General features: G+C 35.6%; 1 protein-coding gene across 7 annotated transcripts in view; it reads left to right on the forward strand.

Annotated features, from left to right (window-relative positions):
- Window positions 1-12,570, forward strand: part of NAALADL2 (N-acetylated alpha-linked acidic dipeptidase like 2) — a 1,364,408-nt gene that overhangs the window by 421,554 nt on the left and 930,284 nt on the right. Inside the window, exon 1 of one of the 7 annotated variants that reach the window (XM_058730526.1) lies at window positions 6,085-7,030. The exons of 4 other annotated variants lie outside the window; for them this stretch is intronic. In XM_058730526.1, coding sequence (XP_058586509.1) covers window positions 6,998-7,030 — 33 coding nt within the window. In that variant the 5' untranslated portion in view covers window positions 6,085-6,997. Of the gene's footprint in view, window positions 1-6,084; window positions 7,031-11,652; window positions 12,045-12,570 lie in introns of those variants that run through there. 2 more of the 7 variants (XM_058730527.1, XM_058730528.1) reach the window with 2 other exon arrangements.

Raw genomic sequence — 12,570 nt, forward strand, 5'->3', positions numbered from 1 at the left:
ACCTCACCTCTTACCTCAGATTCACCTTAGCAGAGAAGGCCATTACCCCCAACAGCTGTTAAATGTTGTTCTCATCTAGTTAGTATTTGCCAAATTCCTGAAGCACAGTTGGCATTCATTTTGTCTTGCTCTTTGAGGCTAAGAGGCAGAAGACTGGAAGACATTTCAACTGTCATCATGAATGACTAAGTTGTACTGGTAACATATTTTCAGAGCTGTTTTAGATCATTGTTTGACATGGAGATGAAACTTTTTTGAGAATTGGTCATTTCGGGGTGATTTGAGCAAATAAATTTATCTCCAAGCTAATATCATTTGAGCATTCTGATTGCATTTTAAAAAGATTAGATAAATCATTCTATCACGTTGGTGTTCCTTTTAACTTTGGTGTTCTAGGGGTTTAGCTGGAGATTTTTCTCCAGCCTTATTGTAGATTTAACATTCTCAAATTGAAAAGTCCATCATTCTATGTTGTCCCCAGCAGTTAGCATGTGTCTTCATTTAATGCTTTCCTCAGGGTTCTTCTTGAGGGATTTTTGCCAGAGTTTGTTGAATAGTTCTACATAAATTAATCAAGTGTGTATGTGTGTGTGTGTGTGTGTGTGTGTATACTGCCTTTTATAGTTCCATGATAGTATTAAATATACATTTAAACTTTACTATTTTCTCTTTTTTTTTTAGATGATACTTAGATGGCTATCATAACTAGTCTTCCCACTATCAGTAGACTCACATGGATGAGGCTAAGATTGCTAACAAGAGTATATTGCTTTAAAATTTTCTGGCATGTAAGCCAAGATTTCATGGGATCCTCATAAAAAGTGCATAAGTCACTATACACTATGATTACAAGCTTTCATTTAATGTTTTGTTATGCAGTTCTTCCACAACTGGAAGAGTGTTGTTCCCAGCAGCAAATTAGAATGCTTTGTAGTGTCACTCCCACCTGACTTCCAACTTGGCATCTCCGTGTGTCTGTTATTTTTAGATGAGTCATTGTATATCTTAATTATGTGAAATAGCCTATAAACCACCAGTAATTGTTAAGCAACCCTGTTGTGTGTGCATGTGTGTGTTAGCATATAATTTATATAGTTTCTTGGCTTTTTCATTTAATAAAACTGTAGTGGAAAGATCATGAAAATGATAATACTCTCCTTGCCATTAATTATTACTTGTTTCCTTGTTGATAGATATATCTTACTACTGAAAGAAGTAGTTGCTTTCTTTGTTCTCCATCAATACAAATTTTCTTAAGATTCTATATGCAATTTTATGAAGAAAAAAAGATAGAGAATTAAAAATTTAGTTAAGTTACTTTTGCTCACCAGTCAATCCTAATACAAAGCACTGAGTGTACCTTAATTGTTTTGACCAGCTTTATATATATTCACAGGTATAGGAAAGTAAATTTGATTATGTACATATTATGTATTCAACTAATTAGAATTAATATCAGATGTGCTTGGGAATGTCAGAGAAGCTGAAGTTAAATGAATTAGATGATAATGGGATTTAGCAGTCAATGGGATAGAAATTGTGGTGATAATGTATTGACATTATTGAGTAAGCTGTGGGACCAGTGAACATATGTAAGCATGGAAATGACATGACTGTGTTTTAGGAAGATCACTCTTTATCTGTCAGATGACTCAACAGATATAGAAAGGATGGATTAGAGGAGAGGGAGAATTCATTTAGGGAGTTTCTATCTTGGCAAGAGATGATAATGACCTTACCTAGAGGATATGGAAAGTTAAGAAGATGAATTTCAATGACATTTAGGACATGGAATTGTTAAGGACTTAGGACTGTTTGGGGAATGTGGGAGGATAGAGCTAAAGATAAATCCGGTTTCTGTCTAGGGCAGTTGGGTAAATGGTCATACCCAGATCTGGAAGAGAGGACATGGAATATGTTCAGCAAATATTGCTTAGCATGAGAAAATATTATTATCTCTACCCATTCTTCTTGTATGGTATATACATTCTCCCCCTTTCTTAGTTGACCTGCCTTATTTCTGGTAGGACTCAAGCATTTAGCAGCTGTGAGCATCAGACAGCCCTAAACTAGAAAGTCTTGGCTACCATCAAACAACAAAATTTCTGCTTCAACAAAGAATCTTTAATCAAAACTGCTGGGGTGCTTGGGTGGCTCAGGTTGGTTAAGCGTCAGACTTTGGCTCAGGTCGTGATCTCATGGTTCGTGACTTCGAGCCCCACACGGGGCTCTACTGTCAGCACAGAGCCCACTTTGGATTCTCTATCCATCCCCTGCCCTTTCCCTACTCTGCTCTCTTTCTCTCAAAAAACAAAAACATTTTTAAAAGGCCTTTTTTTTTTTAATGCTAAGTGATGAAATGCCTGGGTCTAAAGCCAAATGGTTCATCATACCAGGGTGCAAACTTTTTCATTTTTACACTGTTGACAGCTTTATTTTAATCAAGAAAGAATTTTAAGAAAACTAGGCTCAATTCAGAAAATTTTATGTCCTGTTTCCAATATTTGAAATATTTGTCACATTTGGGGTGGTTTGACAGGATTGGGGATTTATTTTGAGGTGATGTTTAAAAACTAACCATCCTATATTTGCCTGATACCATGCTGAGTATTGATTGATTGAAGTTTTTAAAGTAAGGTCTGTACCGAATATGAGGCTTGAACTCATGACCCTGAGATTAAGAGTTGCATGCTCTAGAGACTAAGGCAGTCAGGACCATGTTGAACATTTAAATTAACATTTAATTTCTTTCAAAGTACTGTTACTTAGTTCCACTTTAGAGATGAAGAAACAGACTGACACAGTTGAAACATTGGAGCAGGACTGGATAGAAACTAGGTTTACTTTATTCCAAAATGCATGAAATAAACACCACCAGTATATATTCTTGATAAAAGAGCGTGTATGGGAGGAAAAAAAAAACTTTTCTCTCTACCCTCCCAGGTTCACTGGTTGGGCCTTTGAGCAAACTGATAAAAGAGATTAACAATTAACAAGAGAAGGGGGATGGGGGAACAGTTGTAATTCTGTAGATTTACATGGGAGTCTCACAAGGAAATGGGACTCCAGGAGACAGATGATTGAGGTTTACACCATTTTAGGCTAAACAATGGAAAGGGGTTGGGGCTCCTGGGAAAGAGAGGCAAGTTATGGGAAAATGAGGGAAGAAAATGCATTGTAAGGAAGGTTGTTTCTCAAGTGGTAAGAGTTGTCTCCGACTTTTACAAATGGAAATTTCCTTTATACATGTAAATTTTCTTTACAAAAGAAGAAATTTATACTCTATTTTTAGGCAGTGAGAGGAGGAAAAGAACTTTTCATGTGTCTGCTGGTTCTCAAGGGCACTTAGCTCAAAATAATCCATATGCCAATGAGACCTATTTTAGAGTGGTATATTTTGGCACTCTTCAAGCACCTCTACCTAATTCTTGAAAGGATAATCTCAAAGATCCATTCTGGTTGCTAACCATGGAATTTCCTCCTCATAGTGATTTAGAAGATTACAGTTTTGATAGTTCTAATCCTTTTTTCTTCATGTATATCTATGGATACCCATATGTATGGATATGGATAATTTGACCAGATTATTTGTTCTCCTACTGTTGTACTTTTCGTTGACAAGATCAGTACCAGGTCTATGTAACTACTAAATGTGTGACTTTTACATACCCGGGACTCCAGGTTTTATAGGACAATGCCAACATTCATAATTTTGAATGACTTCATAATTTTTTTTCCAAATTTTCACATGTATCTTCCCTTGAAAAACAGAACTACATAATCACTTTAATAACTGCCCATGACAGATTTAAACTTTAACATTGGTTTCTTCCTCTTGGGTAATTTCTAGGTAGAAACTGCACTCTGAGATAACGGATAACATTTATAACCTTCTCTGTGACCACTCTCTCCTTGAAGTTTGCTTTAGAAATAGAATGTTAGATGGCCCGCCTGGGTGGCTCAGTTAAGCATCCAACTTTGTCTCAGGTCATGATTTCATGGTTCATGGCTTCGAGGCCTGTATCAGGCTCTGAGCTGACAGTTCAGAACCTGGAGCCTGCTTCAGGTTCTGTATCTCCCTTTCTCTCTGTCCCTCCCCTGCTCACACTCTGTCTCTCTCTCTCTCTCTAAACAGTAAATAAAATTACAAAAAAAAAAAAAAAAAAAAAAAAAGATAATGTTAGAAACACAAAAAGATTATATGGCTGTAGATGTTGTTTTCTCTTAAGTCATCTAAGTGGTTTAAAAAAATGTGTTATCTCAGTCACTCTCATAGATTTTCTTCCCAATATTCCAAAAGTCTTGTTAATTTTATAATTACTATTCCTTTCACCATTCAGTCAAGTTATTTTGGCTAATGCTACCAATGTTATTTGGTTTTGGTATGAGTGCGGGTATGTATATTTTAAATGAATGCATTCATTATTTTTTTTTTTCGTCTTTCATTTACTTTAATTATTTTTTGGGAGTTCTCATAAATGTCCTAATCCCTTTTTACCTTCCAGTTCTTAATTATTTTCTCTTGCATATAAACCTAAATGGTTACCCCCATTTCTTTTCACTTTTGAAATTTAATTTGGCATTTTTTTCCTACTGGACTATATTTCATCATCTTCTTTGCCAATCTATGTCTTTCTTTTCTTTGAGATCCCTCAATTCACCCTTTCTGATTATGGTAATTTTATTCATCTTTATAACATTTGTTGAAAGAATAATACTAGGTAGGAACTGTGCTACCAAGCACAGTTACAGGGATATAGTGGTGGGCACAGAAAAGGTCTCTTAACACAACAGCTCCTAAGGACAGAAATAAGCAGTACATACAATACAATATAACGTGATAAGAGCCATGGTGAAAGGAAAATTCCAAGTTGTTAAGAAGCATCTGGGAGCATATAGAGGAAGTCTCAACCAAGATTAGGTTGAAGAAGAATTCCTGCATATGAATTAGTAAAGCAAAGAGGAAGTGATGAGAGGAGAATTTTCCAGACATATGAGGAGCACAAGAGAAAGAGAGTGAATGAGTAAGTGAATGCATGGCATTTTATACGTATTGAAGCTATTTCAGTATAATTGAGTATACATTTATGTTACTTTCTGGGCAGCTACAAGCACTTTTGGGGGTTCTGGTGTTTTTATGTTTTTCCTCTGCCTTAGAATAGGACTTCTTTATTCTCCTTTCAATGTAACTTCACACATTCCATAATTCAACTTGTAGATAAGAGGTACTTTATACTGATTATTGACTAATTTTAGGTGCCTGGGACAGGTATGTTAATACATTTCCAAGTTGTTATAATGAGGGAGGATTGATATGTGTGTTTCTCCTGTTATGGGGGAAGTCAGAATGTGATGATTATGGTTTTATTGGAAAACATTCTATTTCCAGTTATATTTGGTAAAGTATGTAGCAAAATATATATATTATGCAATTGTAGTAGGCAAAAGACTATTCTGGAATGAACCACAACTTAGATTTTAACCAGAGGTTTTGTCATTTATCATGAGAGAATGGAGCTTAGACAGTAAATGTTCCAGATCATTTTATAGATGAAGAAACTGAGACCCAGAGAAGTAATGACAAAAATGTAAATTAACTGTGATGAGGATTTTTTTATGTCACGTTTGTTTTTATTGCTAATATTTTTGAGAGTAACTATTCTAGTTGTTTACCTTTCTGTTTACATAACTTATATAATCAATGTTTTCATTAATAAGCTAGCAAACATGGTATACAGATTCTTCTCAAATTGAAAATTAAAGAACCATTAAAGGAGAAGATGTTTGAACCTTGGGCTTTTTTTTAAATTAGTCTGAACAAAGCTAAAATTTTTAAGAAATTCTGGAGGGAGAAGTTAGAGATTGTCTTTTGTTCTAGATGCCTTATGGGAGACAGAGCTTAAATAAATTGATTTACTTTTGTGATGTACTTCCTCTCTCACTTTTACAAATGAGTAAAGATAATCTCTGATTTGTTGCTTATCTTTGCTAGAGCTTATTTTTTGTTTGAAGCACAATAGTTTAAATTAATACTCATTCTGTTCCTGGTAAAAAGGCAATGCAAATACCAGTATCCTTTTACAAATGAGGACCTTGAGGCGCTCCAAGATTGGATTGTATCACATTTTAAAGATCTCTCAGTTAATAAGTAGGACAGCTGGCTTCAGGACATAGTGACATCAGTGCTCTACTTGGGCATTCTTTCCACTTGTCAGAGGGAGGAAGGACAAGGGAAGAGAAAGAAGGAAGAAGATGAAAGGAAAAGGAAGAAAAGGAGGGGAGGAGGGAAAATATTGCCTCTATTGTGTTTATCATCTGCCATTCAGTGTTTAGCACATACATTATTGCTTTCAGTCTTCATAAGAACCTTTGGAAATAGATACCATCCCCATTTTACAGTTGAGCAAACTGAGACTCAAAGAAGTTCTAGCCCCCTCTTGGATAGTTCCACAGCTAGTACTAAAGATACTCCAAAGACTGTCTTTCCACCACTGCACAAAACTGATTCATTCCCATGCTGTTCATTATGTCTGTATTTTTTTAAACGAACATTGCAAAATTCACTTTAATTTTTTTTTTTTTTTATTTCTATGAGAGAAACAGGTCAGGAGAACTAAAAAACAAACAAAACTCTGGCCCTGCACCATGGTGTGTTGGTAGTATTGACATTCAGGGAAAATGTAAATACGTTTCTAGACTAAAGTGAAAGTAGAGAATTAGAAGTCAATACCAAAACTAAAACAAAGCCACATTTTGTGAAGCACACATTAATAGCAGTACATTGGATCAAAGGATGTGATCTCATTTCATACTAAAACAGGTCCTGCAAGCCCAGGTAACTCAGGAAGCAGAATGGTAATTATTCACAGAAGAAAGCAGGTAGTATACTGTTACAATACTACAGTAGAAAGTCAGAAGGTCACAAAGCTTGCAGGGTAACTGACACAATTTGAAACTGCTTGGCCCCCTTTAAAAAGAAATAATAAAATGGGAGAGAATGAAGCAAGTTTACCTAACACATCTTTGCAAGGTAAGTGCCAACAGTCTTTGAAATGCTTCCAATCCGAAATTTAAGCAGTTTCTGTTACAAAGTGTTCGTGTGTGTGTGTGTGTGTGTACACGTGCACACGCACACATGTGTGTGTGTGTGTGTGTGCATGTGTGTATGCCTGCCTGTGCCCCTGCCGAGTTTCAGGGTGTGCTTTGAGTGTGAGGAAAAGAGGTGGCAAATTTTCTAGTTTCAAAAGAAGCTGGCTGTCTCTTGAGCTCAAAAACTCAACCAACACAGAAACCCAAATTTGGTGGAGAGTAGGAAAAGTCTTATCTTTACTCTCCAATGTAATGCTGGAGAAATGGTGTGACCGACTTGTCGTGCATTTTCATGCTAGATCTTTACCAACATTGACGAATATTGTTTTAATTTTATCTCTTCTTATGGACTTTTTATTTGTAATCAACTTTTGCCATTTCTGGGATTTACCAGCTAAGTGTCTTTGTATTAATATACTAATCTAACCATTTTTTTTTTTTTTAAGGTAGAAAACAGGATCTCAAAGGAGAGCCTATCAGTTAGGGAGAGGGGATTTATTTTACAGGTCTTACTTAATCAGATACCTTTGTCCTTTGAAGGGATTGGCTTTGTTGACATTGGCTTGACTGGGCTTCTATGGTTAGCCTTGTTGATAGAAACAATACAAGGTGGCTCACACATTTCACTTTTTTGAGTGAGAAAAGGTCCTTCTTAAAAACAAATAAAAACTTGACATAATGCTTATTTGTTGCAATGATTTCTAGTAGTCTACTGTTGTCTGAATTATTTGTCACCTTTACAAGAGACATTTTGATCAAGATATTTTTTAAATCTACTAATAACATTTTTATTTGTTTAGTTATGTCTTGTGAAGCTACCATCAAGAAAATCCCCAAACCACCCAGTTTTCTATTTAGGGCATTTAATTGAACATGACTACATGAAATAAAACATATATGAGAATCAGATGATCGTAGACACGCCTGGTCATAAAAGTGTAGTGTTCATTTTCTAAAGTTAAATTACCTTCCAGAATGCCTGTGTTTCTTTTCTTTATTTCCTTTAATCCCTTATCCACTAAATCTGCTCAAGAATCCCAGAATTTTATTGTTATTTCTGTATGTTTCCTAAAAAAAACATTTTGTTAAATGCTGCATATATAACGCTATTAACAAGCATTTTTAAAGATGAATTAAAAAAGTCATGTAGTACAGTCTATTGAGGAAAAACAACAAGCTAAAATACTTATTTAGCATAATTCTATGAAATTATTTATTCATTTATTTATATATGTTTTATGGAGAAAATCATATGCACGTGATTATAACGTATACTTTGTCTCTGTAATGTCTTCCCTTGGAAAGATATATGGGAAGTATTTAGGTTGTTAATGTTGTTCATGTAATAATTATTTTGTGTAAAATATTTTTAACTATTTGGCAACCACGTGAAGAGGCTATTCCAGGCTGTGCAGGTAAATCACCTGTATGTACAGGTGTACCTGCAGGTACATCAGAGATTGCAATAAACTGAGGAGTAACCAGGCTTTGTCTCTCTTTGTGTCAGGATCATGAGTAATATTTACTTCTTATTTTAGAGTTCAAGAATGTGTATAGATTTTCTGTTGTTGTTTTTTTTTTCTCTTTTCTCTGGCAGTTTTATGTATGTTATGTTTCTGGTAATATGTTCCACTGTAAAAGGGTGAGTATAAATGCACACACACACACACACACACACTTTCAGAATGAATAATCAGTATATATCAGGAAAATGCATAAAATTGTAAACAAGAGCTATAATAAATCATTTGAATGTTATGGTTTGAGGTAGAAAATCAAGTACCTTGATTCACAAACCTCCTGTAGCCAAGGAATGCTTGTGAGGTCAGTTCTATCTCGATTTTCCCCTGTGAGCTCTATGAAAGCTTTTCAGTGAGCTTTTGCGTTGTTCTGAGTTGAAATGTTTCCTTGGTAGATCTACAAATAGTTCACATCCATCTTCTTGGAGTATTGAAATGCTTCTACCTTAAAGAAGTTGCATTTGCCATATAATTATTAAGTGAATTTAGTAATCAGGAGAGAGTTAATGATAAGTGAAGGTACTTCAGTTGTTGGCTTTAAATTATTTTTGGATTTTTTTTTTGTAATTATAAAGGAAAGTACTCTGGGGATAATTTGCAACTTGATGTGTGTAGAAGTAAGAGATTTTGATAAGTTTAATATCTTATAAAACAAATCAAAATAGATTCTGGAATCTTCATTTATTGAATGCTCTAACATCATTCGGTTTTCTGTGCAATACCTTGTCACAATCTCAGCTTGAGTTTAAAAATTATTGAAGTAAATGAAAAAGGAATTTTGAAATGTTTAATATTGTCTTTGACTTAGCAGTCTTTATAAAAAGATTCTGAAGTTCTCTGAAATAATACTAATTATTGTCAGCTCGGCTTACAGATAATCAGAATAGAAATGAAATTTCTATCAGAATACAAATTTAATAGAAATGACTGTATTCAAATTAATGTCATTGTGCATTAAACATATGGATGATTTAATTTTTTTGGTTATGAAGATAATAAGTAATAGTAGATTATCCTTAGAATTCCATCATGTGCTTTGAATAGTGGTTTTCTAATGCCGTGTGGCTAGACTGTGACCATGTCTACTCACAACTTGGAGGGCTAGCCATAGACATTGTCAAAGATTATTCATTTTAGTGCTATTTCCTGTAGGTTTTACACCCTGGTAGCCAGGTAAGGGTACACTTTACAACCTGTAAGCTATCAGCAGCTATGGTATTAGGAACCTATTTTTTCCCAAATGAAAGTGAAGTTGTTCCAAGGTTATCTTCAGCTTCATGTGAACAGATCTCAATTATTTTTTTTCCAACATAAAAAACAATCTCTTCATTTCAGTCCCAATGAAAAGTAACCCTACAGAGAATAATGTAAAATTTTATATGAGAAGGCTCATAATATTCTCAGGATTCATAAAATAGAATTATTTAGGATAGGATAAAATGCTAGATTTCTTTCTTCTTATTTTTGAAAATATAAATAAGATATAATATGGCAACAGGAATGGGAGCAAATGCTTTTCGAGCATTGTATTTGCTGAGGAAAGGAAGCAACATTCCCTTGTGTAATACCTGCAGACTCACATGTCCCGCTGAGTAGCACGTGGTAAATCTGTGATAGTAGTGAAAGGCCATGACTGGAAGGACAGGAGGGTGACGACTTCCTCCTAGGCAGGCAGCTCCCTGGAAAATTCCTTAGGCTAAGATTTTTCCAGAGGCTACCCTTGGACATAAAAATGCCCCTTACCTGTATTCCCTGTCAGGAAGGACATGCATTTTCTATTACAGGGTTATTAGCAACAGGCAGAGCAGACCCTAGTAGGAATTGTAAGAGAGGGAAAGAATCTGTCACTATCCACCTGTGTCCCTTATCCGATGAGTCCCCCCTCCCTCAGAAACTCAGTCCACATGAGCTTTTTCCATTTTATTTCCCTCCTATTCCTCCTTGGTCAAAGCATATCTAAGGCCACCTGCCTCTTTGTGAAGGATATGATATACAAATTCATTTTTGGAATTATTTAAATAAAAGGTATCTCTGAGTTCAAGGCTGAGACAATCTTGAGAGAGATTTCTTTGAGTGGGGGTCTCCCCTGGACTGTCTAACACACACTTGTAACTCTGGAAGTCTACTTACCAGCTGCTTACATGTTTTTGAGCATCTTCTAATTATAGCTTCCCTTCCTACACCAGTTCTTAGTTTTCTAGATCTAGAAAACCGCTATTGTACAGGCCACAAAAGACTAGAGCTATGGGGAAAAATGTTTCAAAGTCCAGAAGAGTTGACTAGACCCTGTGAAATCCAAGGCCAGTTCTAAAGAACAATCAGCAGAAAAGAGAGGACTTTTCAGCAAGCCACTGAAGGAGAATTTGGCCATCAGAGTTAGGGGAGAAAAACATTTGTAGAATATTAACATTTTCAAGGTACCAGGGAGCTTAAAGGGCCTCAAGTCCAATATTGTTACTTTGTAGAGTTAGCAAACAGATCCTATGAAGGCAAGAAAATTACCCTTGCTATCTCAGAAGCAGTTGCCAGAACCCAGGTCTCCACTCTTGCTGCCCAGAGCCTATAATTTAATAGAGGAATTTGGCACATTACATTCTGGAGGCATTTACTTTCCTATTTCAAAAGGGGATATCAGGGTTATGAATGCTTTCAATATTGACACCTTTTAGAAAGGTGTCTATAGTTATGGCCCAGAAAGAATTGTCCAGTATTCAGTCATGTTATTATGAGACTGGTCCATCCAGGCTTGGAATTTTTCTGGACTCCATTAAAGTTACATTAGTTTTTAAGACATTTAGTTGACTTTCACCACAGCCCAGAGGCATCAGCATGAAAGTCCAGACACACATGCATTGAATGTATCATGTTTCTTATGATTCAGACAGTTTTTTAGAAATTATACATATTCTACTGAGCTACGAAAAGAAGAAAAATATCTAGGCAAGAAGGTGCCTTAGTGTCTGTGCTTCTAAATTGCAGCCGGAGGGTAACAGTACTGTGTACCCTGACCTGTTATACTGGTTTGGTGTGCATGTTTACCTTCTGTGGTGGAAAAAGTATCTCTGCATTCATCATCGTAAACCATGCCTGTGAGTGCCTTGAAATCTTTCTAAAACCCCAAAGAGGACTAACCAGTTTAGGACTGCTCCTTCCCAGTCTACAGAACTTTCACAGCATTTTTAAGCAGGAAAAGTGTAAGAAGCTGTTGTTTAACCTGTGTTCCAGAAGGAAAGCTTTCACTAGCTCTAATTGATAGGTTGGAACACTTGAAGACCTGAGACATTTTGGAGTTGAAATTTACATATTAAGGCAACAGGGCGTTTTGGAGTTGGAACTCCCAGAAGCTCTGCTGAAGAGACCTTATTTTCTAAGGATAAATTTGAGCACATTTGGAGCAAGTAAAATTGCAGAAAATGTCAAGGCATGAAATCCCAGGTGAGTCTGACCTAAATGGGTTAGGCAAGGGTGCCTGGGAAGATGGCTGGGGGATTTTTCCCAGAGAGAGAATACCTGGAGGAGGCAATGAGATTAGAAGATGAACTCTGAAATAATGTGTAAGAAACAGTTAATGAAAGCAGCATAACTGAGCTGAGGAGCACTTTTTTTCTTGTCTTTCTAAATGGATATAAGATCTTTGCTTTACTAGAAATAAAACAGCAAGCAATGTACTTGAATGGAACATTAGATAAAGGTGGTTAAAAACATGTACTCAGTTAAAACCTGCTGCTGGGGGAAAGGCCAATTCTCAAACACTTTGAAATTTAGGGTTTGTTCCTGGACTTTTAAATGTTCTGAAAAGCACGGTTTAAGCTCCTTTGATTTAAATGATATTTTATGGCACTGCAATTATTTTAAAGGGAAACATTTTAAGTTTCAATTAAAGTCACTATAAAATCTTCTTGAAAAGCAGGTGACACATACCTACAGGATGACTTGATTGTTTAAACATTATTATTAATAA

The sequence above is a fragment of the Neofelis nebulosa genome, chromosome 5, assembly GCF_028018385.1.
Source record: "Neofelis nebulosa isolate mNeoNeb1 chromosome 5, mNeoNeb1.pri, whole genome shotgun sequence".
Classification (NCBI taxonomy): Eukaryota; Metazoa; Chordata; class Mammalia; order Carnivora; family Felidae; genus Neofelis; species Neofelis nebulosa.